Source organism: Haliaeetus albicilla, chromosome W (assembly GCF_947461875.1).
Source record: "Haliaeetus albicilla chromosome W, bHalAlb1.1, whole genome shotgun sequence".
In the NCBI taxonomy this organism is placed as follows: domain Eukaryota; kingdom Metazoa; phylum Chordata; class Aves; order Accipitriformes; family Accipitridae; genus Haliaeetus; species Haliaeetus albicilla.
In genome coordinates, this window is record NC_091515.1 from 36,296,567 (window position 1) to 36,318,392 (window position 21,826).

Consider the following 21,826-nt stretch of genomic DNA (forward strand, 5'->3'; position numbering starts at 1 on the left):
CCGCCTTCTCTATGACTTGCTCCAAAACAATAGGAAATGGGATTGGACTTTGCAACATACGGAAGCCCTTAACACTTTGAAAGATGAGCTTAAGGCTTATCAGAGACTAGGCCCGTTGCACCCACGAGACCCGTTAAGGGTGGAATGGGGATTTGCCGCACATGCTTCATACTGTGGCATGTTTCAAAAGGGACCGCAAGGACCAGCTAGGCCTTTATTATTCTCTTCCACTTCATTCAAGGAGACTGAACAATGATATACTCAGATTGGGAAAAGGGGGTCCTTTCCCTCACTAGAGCGGTTAAGGAGGCTGAAAAGCTGCACACATCACAAGATGTTATAGTACAGGGCCCTTTCCCTCTCAAACTCAGTCCTCAATGGGTCGCCTCCTCCCGAGGGAGTAGCCCAAAAGGCCACAGTTAGGAAATGGTATGCATACCTAGAAGGGATAAGTCAGCTGTGGGAGCACTGCTCAGCAGTAGCCAAAACATTGGTGTGTTATCAACACCCTTCTAGCTACAACTACAAAGCACAGCACTATGAGGGCTGCTATGGGGAAAGTTACCTCCATCCCAGCCAGACCCAAACCAAAACTACATCACAGGGAGACGGCAAACTTCATCTTTCTTTAGCAGCCATTAGAAAAGGGAGACGGGCATGGGAAAGCAGGGCGATCCTTTGTTGCCCTTGAACCCTATGTTACTGAGGCATCTGAGACGCCCACTGGAAGGCGTCTTCATCTCTTCTATATCCCCAAGCGATCGGGTGAAGTTTGGTGACACGGGCGTGTAAGTGACCTGAGGACTTCACCTTTATTTAGTCTTCCCGGGGAGGAGATGGAAACGGTTTACCTGAAGTAGATGGAAACTGACATATGATGTTTCCTTGAAACTGCACTGGTGCAGTGTTTGCTTACTGAATGATTGAGCTAGGTAACATCTATTGTTCTGTCTGCATCAACTCCCTAAGGTATCTAGAAGGTGTTCCCGCTTCTGGGGGTGGGGGAATTTTGAAGAAGCTAGGTATGGCTTTGTTATGGGTTTGTGTGGCGTGGGTTTTTTTTTTTTTTTTTTTTTGGTCGCAGGGGAGGGGGCCGCAGGGGTGGCTGTTGTTGCCGAAGTCCGGAAAAAAACTCCTTAACAGCAATGAGAAGTTAAGAAGCAGGCATTTCTTTATTGCAGCGCTGGGCACACAGGGGATCACTCCACCTAGTGTGTGCACCTGTCTGGTTCAATCATGCAGGTTAAATACACACCTGTTATACATATTCACTAGATTTCTGGGAAATGTCATACATAATCATCAACTGTCCGATAAATCATTAGCATATGTAAATGTCCCTTTACGCAGGCATGGTGAAGTCTCTGGTGGTCTTCAGAAACCCTCTGGTGGTCTTCCATAGTCTTCCTCACTTTGTCCGATAGTTGACCTCTCTTATGTGATTCTGCGCAGTACGATTTTGCCATCATGTATTAGATTTACATAAAAGTACATTCAATGTTAATCCTTACATTTAACGTTTCTAGTGATTGGCCCTCGGTCACATCACCTTATCAATATTCTTATACTAAAACATTCATTGGTTAATCTTACCTAATCCCACTAACTGGTCTCTTGATCAAAGTGGGGTTTCTAAACCACAGAACTAAGGTCCATAACGATCTCTCTCTTAGTTCATTAAGACAAAACACTACAATCTAACAAATCTGTCAGAATTTCTATGGTTAACCGATCTTAGACAATACTTATTCTTTTATGATTGCATACCGCACATTTTGTATGTTCCTAAGTTTCTATAGCTATTGTGAGCTTCAAACCCCTATTTTCTACAATCTTTACCCTTTTAACCAAACCCGACTTAAGTGAAATTTCAACTTTTATCAAATATTGGTAACACAATCAGTAGAGCTAAGTGTAACTGACCAATGATTGTTTTTAAATAAGAATATTGATAAGGTTATATAATCAAAGGACCAATCATTATACAGGTTAAATTTAAGAGCGAGCATAGTATGCATTTTTATGTAAAGAGCTTATGTAACAATGACCTGACATAAAAAGTCTATAAAAACTGATGGATTTTGATACTAAGTTGGACACGCCTTTGGAGAAGCGATCCCCCGTGTCCCCAGCACTGCAATAAACAAAGTGCCTGCTTCTTAACTTCTCATTGGTGTTAAGGAGTTTTATGCCGGATTTCGGTAACAATCCCACCGTGGCCGGGGTGGGGGGAGTGAGCGAGCGGCTGCGTGGTGCTTTGTTACCGGCTGGGCTGAAACCACGACAGTCTTATACATTCAGAGAGACTGGGCGATTACCATAGGTTTTAGAAGCCTGTGGCGCCTGGTGGAATTCACGTCTCGCCTCGCAGGCAACGTTGCCGACACTTTGCTCCAAACCAGAGCGAGCAAAGGGTTATTATTAAACAGTGATCCACTGAAGAATCGTAGAATCCTAGAGCAGCCCAGGTGGGAAAGGACCTTGAAAGATCATCTGGTCCATCCTTTTGTGGGAAAGGGAGCCTAGATGAGATTATCTAGCACCCTGTCCAATCGCACCTTGAAAACCTCCAGCGATGGGGACTCTACCACATCCCTGGGGAGGCTGTTCCAGTGGATGATTGTGTGAGAAACACACTCATGCAGAATTTTATGAATTTTACCACTTTATTATAGAGCAAAGGCAAACAGTGCTGGGCGCATGGTTGAAACCAGAGGCGCACCCGGTTGCACCCGAACTCGCCTTTTATACACTGTGTTCGTGGCGTTTTCAAAAAGTCATTTTAATATTGCAGATATCTATTTAACATAACCACCCCAGACCACCCCCACTTGCACGCGTCTCTCGTGGTTCGAGGGGGCTCCCAGGGATCCGCAAGGGATGAAGTTAGTAGTCTTCCTCCAGCTGCACTTTTCACCCCATGATTTTCCGGCAGCTGCAGGTGGTTGTCTTATCGTTCCATCTTTCCATTTCCAATTAGCTCCAAGGGTACATTTCCTGTGTCAAGGCCTAGGTTACTGTCAGTGAAGCAAACATCCTGTCAAGATATAGCTTATGTGGCAGTTAGGCAAACTTTCAGTATTCTCATTTTGCGAAAGTCAATATACATTTCACAATTGTTCTCACTGTAAAAAAAAAAAAAAAGTCAGTAGTCAGTCTGTCTTGTATTGAGATGAAATCTCTCTCCCGGGGCAACTTGTACCCATTGCCCCTTGTCTTCTCCATGTGGCTCCTTGTGAAGAGAGAGCCTCCCTCCTCTTTGTAGCCACCCTTTAAGTACTGGAATACTGTGATGAGGTCCCCCCGAGCCTTCTCTTCTCCAAAGGAAAAATGACCCAACTCCTTCAGTCTTTCCTCATAGGGCAGGTTCTCCAGCCTTTTGATCATCTTCGTGGCCCTCCTTGGGACCTTCTCCGGTCTGTCTGCTTCTTTTTTTGAATTGTGGGGACCAGAAGTGGACACAGTGCTCCAGGTGCGGCCTGCAGGGGTGGCCTCTGTGAGAAGAGGCCAGGGTCTGCCCTGTGCCGGACACAGCTGGTTCCAGCCAGCTAGGCACCGGGCTCACCGCAGGCCAAAGCTGAGCAACTCGGCGAAGCTGGTGGCGCCCCTGTGGAAAAATATTTAAGAAAGGGCAAAACGCTGTCTGGGGCACGTATTTCCCTGCTGCCCGTGGATCCGGCAGGTGGATATTTCCTGAAGGAACTTTTTCATCCTATTTTCTCTCCCTGTCCTGTTGAGGAGGGGCAGTGAGAGAGCGGCTGGGTGGGCCTCTGGCAGCCGGCCAAGGTCAACCCATCAACCCATCGCAAAGCCTAAAAGGCAGATTCCTCCATGTAGCAGTTGAAGGGGGTTGGTGGTTTAAAGAATGATAGTGACTGGGGTAGGAACAGGACGTTTTGGAGATAGGAAAGTCAGGAAATATCTGGGGATCCAGTCACTTTGGGTGGGCGGGGGGGGGAATTTCAAGAGAAAAAGCCTTCTTTCTGAGTGTCCTGGGTTCAGCTGGGATAGAGTTAATTTTTACAGGAACCTGGGAGGTGGGGGGCATAGCCAGGGCAGCTGACTTGAACTAGCCAAGGAGCTACTCCATACCATGTGACATCATGCTCAGTATATGTATGGGGAGTGGGCCGGGGGGTGGTCTGGACTTTCGGTGGGGAAGTGGCGGAGCGTCGGGTCCCGGGTGGTGAGCAGTTGCACTGTGCATCACTCTTTTTGTATACTTTTTCATTAGTACCGTCATTGTTGTAATTTCTTTGTGTTGTTCCAGTAAACTGCCTTTATCTCAACCCTCGAGGTTCCAGTTTTTTTCTCTTTTCTCTCCTCCGTCTCCCCCCTATCCCACCAGAGGGGGGCGGGAGGAGTGAGCGAGCGGCCGCGTGGTCCTTTGTTACCGGCTGGGCTGAAACCACGACAGTCCTTTTTGGCGCCCGAACAGGGACACAAAGGGTTGAGATAACGACAGATCTGGCCAGAGTGTGTTGAAACAAATTTGTCATACGCATTTCTTATACTAGATAAATAGATGTTAGTCACAATGTTGATTCATGTGTTTACATGGTGGCGATTTGTAAGTTCTTATATGCTCTATGTATTGCCTGTAGTTGCGTATCTCATCTCTGGGAGAGTGATTGGGATTATCATTTTGCTGTACTGGGCAATGTCGACTTGTGAAATGATTACATCACTGGTCATGAGGTTAAGCTGGTATCTGTATAGGCAGTGATATCATTTCCATACTTTGGGCACCTTCTGTTGGATTTTATTGGTAATTACACCCAACCCATGGGGAAGTTAGGGGGGGATACTTCCCCCCCGGTCCATTTGCCTCCCTTTTCTCCTTCCGACTAATTACAACAGCTTTTGAGAATTTTGAATATCCTTGGGATGCGCAAGCCAGTGTGCTGTTAGTGCTATGCCTCCTGAATATGTTTCAGGTCTTGTTTAGAGCTACAAAAAGGTTCTTTAAGAATACCACCTAGAGATCTGCCCCAAAGCTGGATATTCATGGGTGGCACGGCATGTGGGAGGATGTGGGCAGGTATCTAGAGAACTTCTCACCTCCAGTGGCTTGGAAGTTCACTCCCGAACAACTACAGAACCCTCATGAAGTGGTAGAATATTTGAAAGGAAAATGCTGTGGCTATTCCAGAGACGCACAACTTACTGCACTGTGCTGTGCCCTGGCCAGTATCTACCAAACACTGCTTGATATTAGGCAGCACCCTCAGGGGGAAAAGGGGGAAGAGAGGGAAAACAGGGCAACATGCACCGTGGCTACCCCAACCGTGACAACAGAGACCGTGGCTACCCCAACCCCGACGACAGGCACCGTGGCTACCCCAACCCCGACGACAAGCACCGTGGCTGCCCCTGCCACGACAACAGGTACCGTGGCTACCCCTACCCCGGTGACAGATACTGCAGCTAAACCAGAAAACCAACCTGTGCCAGTATCAGTCGCCCCTGTACAGAAAAAGAAACACACAAAGAAATCAGTTCGCTTAGCGAGAGATGAAGACAAACCAGGGTCATCGCGAGAACAGGAGGAAGAGGCAGAACCTGAAATAATTACCCGATCTCTATCCCTGAGTGAGTTGCGTGACATGCGAAAAGATTTTAGCCGCCACCCAGGTGAGCACATTGTTACCTGGCTGCTCCGGTGCTGGGATAATGGGGCTAGTAGTGTGGAATTAGAGGGTAAGGAAGCCAAGCAGTTGGGATCTCTGTCTAGGGAAGGGGGCATTGACAAGGCGATTGGGAGAAAAACACAAGTCCTCAGCCTCTGGAGGCGACTTCTGTTAGGTGTAAAGGAAAGATACCCCTTCAAGGATGAAGTTACATGTCACCAAGGCAAGTGGACCACCATGGAGAGAGGTATCCAGTACCTGAGGGAATTAGCCGTGCTGGAGGTGATTTATAATGATCCAGAAAATGCGCAGTCACCCACAGATCCAGATGAAGTCCAATGCACACAACCGATGTGGCGGAAGTTTCTACGAAGTGCACCACCAACCTATGCCAACTCATTGGCAGTAATGTCCTGGAAAGAAGGCTATGGACAAACGGTGGATGAATTGGCTGTCCAACTCCAGCAATATGAAGGAAGTCTCTCTTCCTCCCTACGGGCCTGTGTCTCAGCTGTAGAGGAATTGTCCCGAGAGTTCCAGCAATTCAAAGTAGATATGTCCTCCTCCTCACCTGTACAGGCCCGCATCGCAGCTACTGGGAGTAAGCGTACCTCTGCCCAAGAGAGAGGAGAGAGAAAGTACACACGACGGGCTAACCTGTGGTTTTACCTGCGTGACCATGGGGAGGACATGAGGAAGTGGGATGGAAAACCTACCTCAGTCTTGGATGCACGGGTACGGGAGTTGCGAGAAAAAGCAACCAGAAAAGAGGATTCTTCTTGGAAAACTGCTGCTCCAGTTTCCCGTGAGCAGTCCCCATGATGCAGTAGATGGGCCGATCTCATTTCTGATCCTCTTGAAGGGACTTCTGATTCACGTGTGCAAAAAGTGAGTAACGGATATTCTAACCAGGACTGGAGGGGCCCTGCCTCCAGCCAGGTGGAGGAGAGGGACAACCGGGTCTACTGGACAGTGTGGATTCGATGGCCTGGCACATCAGACCCACAGGAATATAAGGCTCTAGTAGACACTGGTGCACAATGTACCCTAAAATGCCATCAAGTTATAAAGGGGCAGAACCCATCTGTATCTCTGGTGTGACAGGGGGATCGCAAGAGCTAACCGTATTGGAAGCTGAAATGAGTCTAACCGGGAATGAGTGGCATAAACACCCCATTGCAACTGGCCCAGAGGCCCCGTGCATCCTTGGTATAGATTATCTCAGGAGGGGGTATTTCAAGGACCCAAAAGGGTACCGTTGGGCCTTTGGTATAGCTGCATTGGAGACGGAGGAGATTGAGCAGCTGTCTACCCTACCTGGTCTCTCCCAAGACCCTTCGGTTGTGGGGTTGCTGAAGGTTGAAGAACAACAGGTGCCAATTGCTACCATGACGGTGCACCGGCGGCAATATCGCACCAACCGAGACTCCCTGATCCCCATCCATAAGCTGTTTTGCCAATTGGAGAGCCAAGGAGTGATCAGCAAGACTCACTCACCCTTTAGCAGTCCCATATGGCCCGTGCAGAAATCTAATGGGGAATGGAGACTAACAGTAGATTATCATGGGCTGAACGAAGTCATGCCACCGCTGAGTGCTGCTGTGCCCGATATGTTAGAGCTTCAATATGAACTGGAATCAAAGGCAGCTAAGTGGTATGCCACAATTGACATTGCTAATGCATTTTTCTCCATTCCTTTGGCAGCGGAGTGCAGGCCACAGTTTGCTTTCACTTGGAGGGGTGTCCAGTACACCTGGAATCGACTGCCCCGGGGTGGAAACACAGCCCCACTATTTGCCATGGACTGATCCAGACTGCACTAGAAAAAGGTGAAGCTCCAGAGCACCTGCAATATATTGATGACATCATCATATGGGGCAACACGGCAGAAGAAGTTTTTGAGAAAGGGAAGAAAATAATCCAAATCCTTTTGAAGGCTGGCTTTGCCATAAAAGAAAGTAAGGTCAAGGGACCTGCGCAGGAGATCCAGTTCTTAGGAGTAAAATGGCAAGATGGGCGTCGTCAGATCCCTGCGGACGTGATCAACAAAATAGCAGCTATGTCCTCACCGACTAATAAAAAGGAAACACAGGCTTTCTTAGGTATTGTGGGCTTTTGGAGAATGCATATTCCAAATTACAGTCAAATTGTAAGTCCTCTCTACCAAGTTACCCGGAAGAAGAACGATTTTAAATGGGGGCCTGAGCAACGACAAGCCTTTGAACAAATTAAGCGGGAGATTGTTCATGCAGTAGCTCTTGGGCCAGTCCGGGCAGGACAAGATGTTAAAAATGTGCTCTACACTGCAACTGGGGAGAATGGCCCTACCTGGAGCCTTTGGCAGAAAGCACCTGGAGAGACCCGAGGCCGACCCCTGGGGTTTTGGAGTCGAGGATATTGAGGATCTGAAGCTCGCTATACTCCAACTGAAAAAGAGATATTGGCAGCATATGAAGGAGTTCGAGCCGCTTCAGAAGTGGTTGGTACTGAAACACAGCTCCTCTTAGCACCCCGACTGCCAGTGCTGGGCTGGATGTTCAAAGGGAAAGTTTCCTCTACACATCACGTGACTGATGCCACGTGGAGTAAGTGGATTGCACTGATCACACAACGGGCTCGCATAGGAAACCCCAGTTGCCCAGGAATTGTGGAAGTGATCACGGACTGGCCAGAAGGCAAAGATTTTGGAATGTTGCCAGAGGAGGAGGTGACATGGGCTGAAGAAGCCCCGCTGTATAATAAACTGCCAGAAAATGAGAGGCAATATGCCCTGTTCACTGATGGGTCCTGTCACATTGTAGGAAAACATCAAAGGTGGAAGGCTGCTGTATGGAGTCCTACACGACAAGTTGCAGAAACTGCTGAAGGAGAAGGTGAATCGAGTCAGTTTGCAGAGGTGAAAGCCATCCAGCTAGCATTAGATATTGCTGAAAGAGAAAAGTGGCCAGTGCTCTATCCCTATACTGACTCATGGATGGTGGCAAATGCCCTATGGGGGTGGCTACAGCAATGGAAGAAGGGCAACTGGCAACGCAGAGGTAAACCCATTTGGGCTGCCGCACTGTGGCAAGATATCGCTGCTCGGATAGAGAAGCTAGTGGTAAAAGTACGTCACGTAGATGCTCATGTACCCAAGAGTCAGGCCACTGAAGAACATCAAAACAATCAGCAGGCAGATCAGGCCGCCAAGATTGAAGTGTCTCAGGTGGACCTGGACTGGCAACGTAGGGGTGAGCTATTTATGGCTCGGTGGGCCCACGATACCTCAGGCCATCAGGGGAGAGATGCAACATATAGATGGGCTCGTGATCGAGGGGTGGACTTGACCATGGACACTATCGCACAGGTCATCCACGAGTGTGAAACATGTGCTGCAATTAAGCAAGCCAAGCGGCAAAAACCCCTGTCGCATGGGGGGCGATGGCTGAAATATAAACAGTGGGAGTCCTGGCAGATTGACTATATCACACTCCCACGAACACGCCAAGGCAAGTGCCATGTGCTTACAATGGTGGAAGCAACCACTGGATGGCTGGAAACATACCCTGTGTCCCATGCCACTGCCCAGAACACTATCCTGGGCCTTGAAGAGAAAGTTTTATGGCAACACGGCACCCCAGAAAGAATCGAGTCGGACAACGGGACTCACTTCCGAAACAACCTCGTAGACACCTGGGCCAAAGAACATGGCATTGAGTGGGTATATCACATCCCTTATCACGCACCGGCCTCCGGAAAAATCGAACGATACAACGGACTGCTGAAAACTACATTGAGAGCGATGGGGGGTGGGACTTTCAAACATTGGGATACACATTTAACAAAAGCCACCTGGTTAGTTAATACTAGAGGATCCGCCAATCGGGCTGGCCCCGCCCAACCAAGACTTCCACATACTGTAGAAGGGGATAAAGTCCCTGTAGTGCGCATGAGGAGTATGTTAGGAAAGACAGTCTGGGTTAGTCCTCCCTCAAGCAGAGGCAAACCCATTCAAGGGGTTGTTTTTGCTCAGGGACCTGGGTACACCTGGTGGGTGATGCAGAAGGATGGGGAAGTTCGATGTGTACCTCAGGGAGATTTGATTTTGGGAGAGAATAGCCAGTGAATTGGGCTGTATGATACTTAACTGCTAAATACCCTGCCAATGCATGTCATTGTATCTATAGTGTCTATATGCCATATCAAGGGTATTACTGTAAGAATTACCCAAATGACTGCGGGATGGACTTTGAAACTGAGCCAAGTACAACAGCGATAGAACTTGAACTGGCACCCAGCAATTTCCTCAAGATCAACATCTTCGACCTGCAGACCAAGGGCGTGAGTTGCACCAAATGTACTAGCCACAAGTTCCAGAGGCAGCATACAACAACCCACCATCTCACACCATCTCTCTTATCCTGAAGAACTGTTACAACAGATGGAGCCCCAAAGTCATGGACTAAATAAAATCGATGGACACATTAGAGGGATAGCCCATAGGCTAAAGGAATACCATTTGCGTGTGTGTGTGCGTGTGTGTGTGCGCGGGGGGGGGGGGGGCGAGTCCATATACTTATATATATAAGACAAGGAAAGTGGTGGTGGTTGATTGGAAAATGTAAGATCTGGGCATGATGTAGATGGTATAGAATAAGGGGTGGATAATGTCCTGGGTTCAGCTGGGATAGAGTTAATTTTTACAGGAACCTGGGAGGTGGGGGGCATAGCCGGGGCAGCTGACCTGAACTAGCCAAGGAGCTATTCCATACCATGTGACATCATGCTCAGTATATATATGGGGAGCGGGCGGGCCGGGGGGGGGGGTGGTCTGGACTTTCGGTGGGGGAAGTGGCAGAGCGTCGGGTCCCGGGTGGTGAGCAGTTGCACTGTGCATCACTCTTTTTGTATACTCTTTCATTAGTACCGTCATTGTTGTTGTAATTTCTTTGTGTTGTTCCAGTAAACTGCCTTTATCTCAACCCTCGAGGTTCCAGTTTTTTTCTCTTTTCTCTCCTCCGTCTCCCCCCTATCCCACCAGAGGGGGGCGGGAGGAGTGAGCGAGCGGCCGCGTGGTCCTTTGTTACCGGCTGGGCTAAAACCACGACACTGAGCAATAAGAGGTTCTTGTGAGAAAAAGGATCTTGACCCCATTTTCTTTCTCACTTGGTAATAAAAGTGATAAAGAACTGGAACTCCTGCGTGGAAAGGGATGAAAATGTGCGGAGCCCGTTGGATTCTCTTTGTGTGTGTGCATTGGAAACCCAGGAACAGCTATGAAGAGGTCATGGAGTAGATGCGAGCTTGGTCTTGCTAAACTTGATTAAAACAGAGCCTTAGAGAAGGCAATGCCTTGAGGATGTGAAGGGTAAAAGGACAATAAGTAAGGCTGGAGATGTAGTTCCTGACCCTTTTGTCGGGAAGGATTAGGACCGAATGTTGATTTGACTGAAGCGCAGGTACCAATCCGTCTTCCGTAACTGAAATTTCAGTAGCAAAGGAGACCCAAAGCTGAGAATTGGGCACCGATGATGCTTTTGATACTGTCCAGGTTTCCCCTAGCAATGACCCCAGAGCTCTGAGGGCGATAGTCAAGGGCATGGGGGCCCAGGTGGTGTTCTCCTCAGTCCTGCCGGTGAGGGGAAAGGGCGGGAGGAGGAGGGCACTGATAATGCGGGTCAAGAATTGGCTGCGGAGCTGGTGCTGGCGACAGGGTTTTGGGTTCTGTGACCATGGGCCCCTGTTTGTGGGTCAGCGTCTGCTTGGGAGAGAGGGGATCCACCTCACTAAGCGGGGCAAAGGTATTTTTACCAGTAGGCTAGCTGACCTCATTAGGAGGGCTTTAAACTAGGAATGAGGAGGGGAGGGAGAGAGTAACCAGCAGCCCTGCGAGGCAGCAACGGACAGGGTCACTGAGCAAAGCGCAGGGGTTGATGTGACAGGAAGGGATCACAAAATCACCAAAACGGGGCTTAAGCAGGGTCACCTCCAGCATTTGCATGTAAGCAAGGAAGTGCCTACAAGGCACCATTACGGAGAAATCCCCAAAACCCCTTCTGGGGAGTCAACATGCTGGGGGTGCCTCTCTGAAGTGCCTGTACACTAATGCACGCAGTATGGGGAATAAGCATGAGGAGTCAGAGATGCGTGTGCAGTTGCAGGGCTACGATCTTGTTGGGATCACGGAGACGTGGTGGGATGGCTCCCGTGACCGGAGTGTTGCAATGGAGGGCTACGGGCTCTTTAGGAAGGACGGGCTGGGAAGATGAGGAGGGGCAGTGGCCCTTTTATGTGAGACAACAGCTGGAATGCACGGAGCCCTGCCTGGGGAGGGCTGATGAGCTGACTGAGAGCTTATGGGTAAGGATTGAAGAGAAGATGGGTAAGGGTGGCATTCTAGTGGGTGTCTGCTATAGGCCGCCCGACCAGGAAGAACAAGCGGATGAGGCCCTCTACAGACAGATAAGATGGGAGCAGCCTCGCGTTCGCAGGCCCTGGTGTGGCAGTACACTCCCCCCACCTCCCAAGCCGGAAAACAAAACTTCTCCAGGCAGGGAGAAGAGGAAAAAAACCCCTAAACCCTAGAGGCCGCAGGTTGAAATTTGAACTGGCCAATCGAGACGTGCCAGGTACACAGAGGTGACCTTCTTAGCCAATAGCGATTAAATGACCACAGATCAGATTCGACAGGGGTAGCAATGGGGTCCCGCCGGAGGACATGTTGGAATCAGTCCTCCTCGGAGCAGCGGGTCTGCAGTCAGGGGCTCCCCCTTGGGTCGGGGCACCGCCCGAGGTAATTCCTCGAGGGAGAGAGCCCTCATCATCTTTTAGGTGAGTGATATGCGTGTTTTGAGTCATCATTTTTAAATCTTAAGGATTCTTAAGTCAGCTGTGTAGTATTAATACTCTTTACATCATTGAGCCTGTGGTTTTATAAAATGTTACCAGAGTTCTAACTAACTTTTGCTGAAGAATAAATCTGAGCTTTAACACCTGTTGGATTTGATTGTGCATGCCTCCGTAACACCTGGTCCTCACGGGGGACTTCAACCACCCCGATATCTGCTGGAGGGCCAACACAGCAGGGCATAAGCAATCTAGGAGGCTCCTGGAGTGCATTGACGACAACTTCCTCACCCAAGTGATAGAGGAGCCAACGAGGAGAGGTGCTCTGCTGGACCTCCTACCGACCGACAAGGAGGGGCTCGTTGGGGATGCAAAGGTCAAAGGTGGCCTTGGCTGCAGTGACCGTGAGATGGTGGAGTTCAGGATCCCGAGAGGAGGGAGGAGGGTAAAACGCAAGCTCACGTCCCTGGACTTGAGGAGAGCCGGCTCTAGCCTCTTCAGGGATCTGCTTGGAAGCGTCCCGTGGGATAAGGCCCTGGAGGGAAGAGGGGCCCAAGAAAGCTGGTTAATACTGGAGGGTCACCTCCTCCAAGCTCAAGAGCAGTGCATCCCAACGAGCAGGAAGTTGGGCAAAAATGCCAGGAGGCCTGCGTGGATGAGCAACGAGCTCCTGGCCAAACTCCAGCACAAAAAGGAAGCCTGCAGGGGGTGGAAGCAAGGACGGGTAACCTGGGAGGAATACGGAGACATTGTCCGAGCACGCAGGGCTGAGGTTAGGAAAGCTGGAATTCCCACCTGGAATTGAATCTGGCAAGGGAGGTCAAAGACAACAAGAAGGGCTTCTATAAGGGCTTCTACTTAGTGGGCATGGTTGAAGGTTGGACTCGATGATCTTAAAGGTCTTTTCCAACCTAAATGATTCTATGATTCTGTAAGTACATAGGTGACAAAAGGAAGGCTATGGAAAAATGTGGGCCCTCTGCTGAATGAGGCGGGGGGACCTGGTGACACAGGACATGGAAAAGGCTGTGGAACTGCAGCGGCCCCTTCTCTCCCTTCCCCCCCACCTGCCAGTACCTGCCGCCTTTTCTCTTCTGTCCTGGGACTTCGAGGTGACCTGCTGAAAGAAAATGGCGTCCACCTGCCGCAACTGCAAGGCTGCGGCTGCAACCCAAACGGAAGCACTACAGCCTACCTGTGCTGACGTCTCCCCACAAACAGACCTCCCAAGGACTGATATAGCTGTCTAGACTTCGGGCCGCATGGAGCTCCAGTACCTGGAAGTCCCCCTAGCACCCGAAGGCAGCGGTGGATGTCATAGCTGCAAGCGTGCCCAGCTGGAAGATCTCCTTGGACAAGTAACTATGCTACAAGAGGAGCTCGACAGGCAGCGCGGTATCCGGGAACGCGAGCAGGGGATCGATGCGTGGTATTGTACGCTGTCCCGGGCTGAGCGACAGCCTGCCTTAAGGCTGCGCAAGAGGAAGGTAAGCCTGAATCCAACCTCGAGCTGACTGATGCAAGGCACTCACGAGATGAAGGAGACTGGATGCTTGTCTGTGCTTGGGGTAGAAGGAAGAACCCTCCCCCATCTCCTGAAGTGTCCCTACATAACAGACAGGATGCTCTGGGGTTGGAGACTGAAGAACACGTGAGTAACGGACAGGATCCAGGACAAGCCAACCACGCAAAGCTGACCCAACCACCCACCCGCATTAGAACCAGCGCCGCCAGAAAAGCATGCAAGGTATTAGGAATTGGAGATTCCCTACTGAGAGGCACCAAAGAACCCATTTGCTGTCCAGACAATTTCTCTAGAGAAGCCTGCTGCCTACCAGGAGCTCGCATTCGTGGCATCACTGAGAGGCTGCCGAGCCTGGTGAACCCTGCGGATTATCATCCGCTCCTACTATTCCGCGTAGGGTCTGGCGAGGCAACTTAGAACCCTCCCAAGAGACTATATGTCCCTCAGAGCAATGTTAAAAGGATCGGGAGCACAGGCGGTGGTCTCCTCTATCCTCCCAGTCAGAGGAAGGGGACCAGGAAGGAGGAGACGAATTGAACAGGTGAATGCCTGGCTGCGTAGCTGGTGCCATGCTCAAGGTTTTGGCTTCTATGATTGTGGATCTACCTTTGAGAAGCCGGGTCTGTTGGGAGCTGATGGGATTCACCTCACCAAGCGGGGCAAGAGTGTCTTTGCCAACAAGCTGGCCAGACTTACAAGGCAGGCTTTAAACTAGACTCAGCGGGGGAAGGCGACAGAGTTTTGAGTAACAGAGAAGAGCCAGGGTCTGCTGATGCGTTAGGAACCAACGGGGGAACATCTGAGAAATGCCACAAAGGAACTGGGGCTTGATCCTCCAAAAAGGTGACACAGTCGACAGCCCAGCTGAAGTACCTCTACACCAATGCACGCAGCATGGGTAACAAACAGGAGGCGTTGGAAGCCACTGCGCAGAAGGAGCAGAAGGGAGCTGGCAGCTCTTTAAGGACGTTTTTCTTAGCGCACAAGAGCTCTCGATCCCCATGCGTAAGAAATCAAGGAAGGAAGGCAGGAGACCAGCGTGGCTGGGGAAGGACCTTCTGGTCGAGCTGAAGCGCAAGAAGGAAATGCATAGGCAGTGGAAGCGGGGACACGCATCCTGGGAAGAATATAGGGATGCTGCCCGGGCGTGTAGGGATGGGATCAGGAAAGCTAAGGCACAGCTGGAGCTGAATTTGGCAAGGGATGTGAAGAATCATAAGGAGGGCTTCTACAGGTGCGTTGGTCAGAAAAGGAAGAGTAAAGAAAACGTACGCCACCCCCACCCCCCTCCGAGAAAGAAGACGGGAGATCTAGTGACAACCGACATGGAGAAGGCTGAGGTACTCAACGACTTTTTTCCTCCCTTTTCGCTGGCAACCACTGTTCCCACATCTCTCAAGTCCCTGAACCTCAAGGCAGGGACTGGGGGAACAAAGTCCCTCCCATCGTAGGAAACGTTCCGGTTCGAGACCTCCTGAGGAACCTGAACGTACACAAGTCCTGCACCTGGGGAGGAACAACCCCATGCACCGGTATATGCTGGAGGCCGACTGGCTGGAAAGTAGCTTTGCAGAAAAGGACGTGGGGGGCTCCTGGTGGACACCAAGTTGAACATGAGCCGACAACGTGCCCTTGCCGCAAAGAAGGCTAAGGATATCCTTAGCCCGATATAGAGGAAAGCGGGGTTTATGTATGTTACAATACAGTTGTGTAGACCAATCAAATTGCTCACTATCCCCGGGGGCGCAGGGCACCACAGGCCACCCTTGGGCAGCTTTGGAGGCACTGCCTATTTTTCTAAAAGCCTCCTACCCAGCTTAGCGCAAATCCTATCTTGATCTGCCCTCCAGCCCTCCAGCCACCAGTGCTGAACACAGGCTTTGTATTTTATTTTCTCCCAGGAGGCGTGCAGCTTAGAAACGTCTGCAACTGAAGCGGGGCTTTCAGGGAACAATTTAGAGCAACTTCTGTTGGTTCTGCGAAATGTTCTGAAAAGTTAAGGCCTGCCCTGCCCTGGCAAAAGCAGTCATTTGACTGGAGGGAGCAGCACCAAAAAGCCACAAGCACGTTTGGGGTGGACTTGATGCGGTAATAAATAACAAGAAATAGTACTTCTAGCTACAACAGCCTCTTCTGAGACCTCGTTGCCCGCCCGCAGGGTCGCAGCACTACACGGCACAGATCCCTCCGCGGACTCGCCCGACGTCGTCTCCCTCCGCGCCCCGGTCGGATCCCTCCGCGCCCCAAGGGGCACGCAAACTCCCTGAGCCCCGGTAAGCGCCAGGTCGACGAGGGCGGACCCGCCAAAGGGGCGGGGACAAGCGGCAACGACAGGCAAGACAGCCAATCGAGACGCGGGATCGGCCGGCGGCGATCTGGCGGCCCAATGGGCGCCGCGGAGGGCCTGGCCGAGTGGAGGAAGCGCGGGGGCGACAACGGGCGTTGTCGTGGCTGGCGAGATTGTTGGGGCGCGGGCCGCCCGGCCCGGTGGCGCCACTACTGTCTTCGGAAAGATCACCGGCAAGGCGCTTCCCCGCCAACGTCATCTACGAGGACGAGGAGGTAGCCGCGGCTTTGCTCTGTGCGCGGTTCCTCTTCCCTTCCCCCCCCTCCCCCCGCGCTCGCAGGCACCCTGAGCCGAGGCCCCGTTGCGCGGTGCCTGGGAGCGCGGCAGGGCGGGTGGCGGCGTTGCTGCGGGTGGGTGGGTGGAGGGACGGGGGACGGACGGGGCCTCTCTGGGTTGTGGCGCTCTCTACTGCACCATCCCTAAAACATCGCGCTTCTTCGGTACCCCCCCCCGCCCCCGGCTGCTGCGGCGCGTACCGGGTTTCCGGTGTTGCCCGGCTCGCCTCGGTTCCCAGCCCCACCGCGTCGTGTGCGTGCGCGCGTGCGCGTGCGTAGAGGAGGGCCTCTGATGGTAACGCACTTGGTGGCAGCCGCAGACGTCTGCCGCCTGATATCCCTTTGGCACTGCAAGTCGCGCAAAGTTTGCTGCCGAGGGATGGGAGTGGTCCTGCCTCGTGTGGGATGATAGTCTTGAAACCAGAGTAGCGACCGTAATGAGTTAGTTCTGCATAGGAGAAATGCAGGTCTCTGTGCCTCGTAACAGCATTATAGAGATTTCACAGCTCTGCTGTGCTAGGCTTTGGTTCTGAACCCCCAAACCGGATTATTAAAGCAAAGAATTACAGCTTTTCTTATTTTTCTTAACAGAAAGCTAGAAACCGGTCATCCTGCGGGCTGCAAAAGCTTCCCAGATCTTGTTTCTGTGCTGAAGTGGGACCGTGATAACAGCATGCTTGCGAGGTTCGCGGATGCTGGTGCACCACAACGTGCTAGGAACTAGAGTGAGCTGCTTAGACTGTGGGGAAAAAAATGCAGCCGTTGCCTACACGATGTTAACTTTAAGTTAGTATCCCGTATAATTTTGTTATTAAAATGCTGAAGATTAACAGTTAGGGATGCCTTCTGCTTTTGAAGGTAGGGTTTATGGGCAATACAGAAGACAGGCTCGTACTAGGCGCTTGCAGGCTTCCTGGGATTATGCTTTTGTTCAATACTTGAGCTCCCTGTCGCATGGAAAACGAACGGCCGCTGATCTTCCACTTCACCAAACTCTTTGCTGGTTCAGTTAAGCCGTTTGTCTCCTGCCTCTGTGGTGGACCACATCGAATAGAAAAACTGCTTAGGAAACGATCAGCCCAAATTGAAACATACTGGAGGTCGCTAATCTGAAGTACTGGCCCGTCTCCTTGCCCCCATCATCTTGCGTGCACTTCTGGAGGGGGCTCTGTAAATACGTTGTATTTTGTGTATAGAGAGTATTAATATCGTGTAAGAAAAATCAACGTTTCGGCTTGCGTTTGGGGTATCTGGCAATCTGCTTCTGTACGAGTTCGGTGGGGCGTATTGATTTGCTTAAGCTATTGCCTTTCTCTGAAGCCAATTGCGTTTTAACTGTTTACTCTTCCTCCAGCGCCTTGCGTTCCGTGATCTTTTGCCCCAAGCTCTGACGCTTTTCCTAGTCACGCCTAAGGAGCCAATTATCGGGTTATCTGACGCAGAAGATTCTGGTGAATCTGTAAGTACTGCGGAAGCTTTCTGTGGGCTAAACTGTACCTGTAATTAGTTCCTAATTTACTAGGCTCTCTCTCCCACCCCCCCTTTCCCTCTTGATAGGGCACACGCAGTAGGCTATTGTGGGTTTTCTGGCGCTATAATCTTTTGCCTCTAGCTTATAATGGAGTTGAGCTTTTTGGCTAAAAGTAGCGATATAAAGCAACGCTCCTCCCTGGGTATGTACTTCTGGTGCAAAATGCAGCGTTGTTTTGGAGCGCAGTCTGATGCCTGTCGTCGTGGTTTAGAGTAAGAGTAGTAGTACTTCCTCTAATACGGAGAAGAGGGCTTGGGGTTTTTGGCAGGTCAGGGGTGAGGAAGGGCAAAGCTGGTTGAGAGGTGCTGGATGCTTCACTCTTGGCTGTGAAAGTCAAGTTCAAAGACTTTGTAAACCCACGCAAAAGGCAGCCTAAAGTTTATTTTCCACCAGAATTGCTTATGTTGCCTGAAGATATAATGGGGGCTTTAACCCGGAGACAAACTTAGCTTCTGTGGCCGTTTTGTAGTCCGTTACTGTCCAGCTTGAAAAAAATTGCATGGCTCTTCCCACCCCCACACACACAGTGTGCATAATCGGTCTTTGTAGCTTTGCTTGGAAAATGTCAGTTGCAGGCGGGCGGACAGACGGTAATTTGAAGCGCAACGGTTGAACTGCTAGGAATTGGCTACCTGGTTTCTCTGGGTGGTTCTCTGCTCTCAGTCCTTCCCTTCCTGCCCTCTCCCCTCTTTGTGTGTGGCTTTTTATTTTATTTATTTATGGGTTTGTACTTCCTTCTCCAGCTTCTTGGGCATTTCATGATTGTTGGCAAGAAGCGTGCTGCTCACCTGGGCCTGACCAATGGATTCCGGGTGGTTGCAGATGAAGGGCCCGAGGGCGGGCAGTCTGTCTGTCACGTACATCGACATATTCTGGGTGGCCGTCAGTTGGACTGGCCGCCTGGCTAAGATTTTTGCACCGCAAGAGTTGCTGCACGTGTACAAATTGCCACTGAATGGATTTCGTCTGTTGCCCGTCAGTCTAGTAGCCGCTGTTGACGTCTAATTTTTTGTGACGTGTGTCTGTGGAAGGTAATAAAAGCTTTGAGCAGCAGTTGCACAATAAAGATTTAGCATGGGGATATCACCTCTGTCTTGTGCGTCTTACTGAGGGAAATAGTTCTGCAAGTTAAAATGGTGTCTCCCTGGAGTGTAAGTATGTGGAACGTTTCAGTCTGTTAACAGCGTTCTATAGACAGATAATGATTTGCCTAGTCATTTGAAGCGTGATGCTGGAACCGCTTAGCAGTCTCCTGCGTCGTGCAGGAAGCAAACTCTTAGCTTTTTGGAAGTGGTACGCAAACGTACGTAAAGCCAGTGTAGGCTGCTGCTAAAACTTTAGAAAACGCTGTATGTGACGCTACAGGCATGCCGTACAAGGGTGGTTTCGGCACAGTGCAATGCGGTGGAAGCATCCAACTCCTGTTGGAGCGCTTTATCAATGGCTGTGTGCTAAGGCCCCGTTGATATCCCTTTTCTGGTGAGGAGGGATATGGTAGGAGAAAAGAGTCGGTCTGAACGGCAGCTGTGGTGCTTCCATAGCGCAGTGGAATATCTCTTGTGTCAGTTTGGGTCAGCTGTTCTGGCTCTGTCCCCTCCCAACCTCTTGCCCACCCCCAGCTTACTGGACTTTGGGGGTGGGGGTGGTTGGAGAGACAGCCTCCGTGCTGTGGGAGCACTGCTCAGCAGTAGCCAAAACGTTGGTGTGTTATCAACACCCTTCTAGCTACAACTACAAAGAATCATAGAATCATTTAGGTTGGAAAAGACCTTGAAGATCATCGAGTCCAACCGTCATCCATGTCCACTAAACCATGTTATGGAGTACCCCGTCTACGCGCTTTTTGAATACCTCCAGGGATGGTGACTCAACCACTTCCCTAGGCAGCCTATTCCAATGTGTGACAACCCTCTCAGTAAAGAATTTTTTCCTAATACCTAACCTAAATCTCCTTTGCCGCAACTTGAGGCCATTTCCTCTCATCCTATCTCCAGCCACCTGACAGAAGAGAACATCACCCACTTCACTACAACCCCCCTTTCAGGTAGTTGTAGAGAGCTATAAGGTCTCCTGTGGGAACACTTGGCTCAGTGACCACCTGTGGAAACAATGATATTATTGCTCTGGTTGGCAGAAAACCATGGGAACAGTGAAGTTCCCAGCGAAGTAATCATGCTGGAAAGACACGGAGCCAAGAATAGTGTAGAGATAAGATAGTTGCTGCTGAGTGAAAAATTTTGGAAAGCTTCTGCCCATGATTGCTGGCTGCTGCGTCGGACACAGCTAGCAGATAAAAGGACTCGTTTTGTTCAATAAAGGGTCTTCGTTTGCAACCAGCTTCGGAGTCCATTTTCAATTGCAACAAATGGCGCCCGAACAGGCTGAGGATCCTCGGGCCTAAGACGCAGTGGGTTCAACTGCACCGGTTGCAAGCCCAGCTGAACTTTTCAAACTGCTGAAAGGAAGCAGAAGACTGCGCAGCCAAATCGCCTCTCGCTGGACAACAGGTGAGCAGCTGGGAACAATGGGGAGTGAAATGTCCCGGGAAGAGAAAACCGTATATAGTATGATGCAGCAGCTCCTGCAAAAATATCAAGCCCATATAACCGAGCATAATTTGAAAATGCTGCTAAAATGGACAAAGGCGACGTGCCCTGATCTTGACTTCGTAACTATCTTTGATCCTGAACAGTGGGTCACGATAGGAGTCAAACTCTGGGATGCAGCAACTCAAGATGACAAAATTGCTCAATCCCTATTAGGGGCTTGGAGAACTGTTTTTGAATGCTTAAAGAAACATGTTGGGACTGGTCCGGAACAGAGATCTGCTGCTGCTGCAGAAGCTCCAGGTCCTGCAGTCCCCGGAGTTTCCGCTCCGATATTGGAACCTTCGGCTCTACCGTTGGTAGGAGCAGTTGGGGGGGGCAGAAGAGGGTAATCATGAGGATGATGATCCTTTCGACCCCGGACCTATTGATCCTGAAGCTGCACCAGACTTGTATCCTCCTGATCCCCGTGATATTTGGGGGAAAATTAAACAAGAGGCTGCTAAGGCAGGGGACACTGACATTTTACAAAACCTGCAAGCTTTTCCAGTCATCTATGAAGCCAATCGCCAGCCCCGATGGGAGGGTCTGCAATTTTCTATTATCAAACTCATGGCTGAGGCATTTGCAGCTATGCATGTCAGTTCCCAAACATGTTTTTCTTGTGGGAAGAAGGGACATGTACGCTGTGAATGTCCAAATAGAAATAAAGGTGAAAAACAAGGGCACACCAAAAGTCCGGGAGTGTGTCCCAAGTGCAGAAAGGGTCGACATTTTGCTAATCAATGCAAATCTCGTTTTAATAAGGAAGGACAGCCAATTCAGGGAAACGGGAAGTGGAGCGCGAAGAGGGGCCACGCGCAGACACAAGCAGCCCCCATTCAACAAGCGGGACCCCAGTCTCAAGTCTATATGCAAGAACAAGCGGCAGCGCCGGAATGGATCTGGCCACTGCAGAATCAGTAACCTTAGAAACATCTGAAGTAAAAGCGGTAGCCACGGGGGTGTGGGGACCGTTAGAGGGTAACAAAAGTGCGTTGTTAATAGGACGGTCATCTACCACGTTGCAAGGGCTTTTTGTGTTGCCAGGTGTAATTGATGCTGATTATCAAGGGGAAATCAAAATTATGGTGTGGACACCTATGCC

General features: G+C 50.5%; 1 protein-coding gene and 1 long non-coding RNA gene across 2 annotated transcripts in view; one reads left to right on the plus strand and one right to left on the minus strand.

Moving 5' to 3' along the window:
• Positions 1-384: 384 nt before the first annotated feature.
• The window catches only part of LOC138683428 (uncharacterized), a 109,790-nt gene continuing 88,348 nt past the window's right edge, over positions 385-21,826 (minus strand). The window contains exon 4 of the long non-coding RNA XR_011322958.1: positions 385-884. This is a non-coding gene — a long non-coding RNA (uncharacterized lncRNA). The remainder of the gene's footprint in view (positions 885-21,826) is intronic.
• On the plus strand, positions 13,718-19,219 carry LOC138683602 (adenosine 5'-monophosphoramidase HINT2-like). The gene is given in 6 exon segments (XM_069775588.1): positions 13,718-13,942; positions 14,824-14,985; positions 16,290-16,511; positions 16,513-16,542; positions 17,957-18,061; positions 18,877-19,219. Coding segments are annotated over 6 exon segments (909 nt in total). The 3' UTR covers positions 19,042-19,219.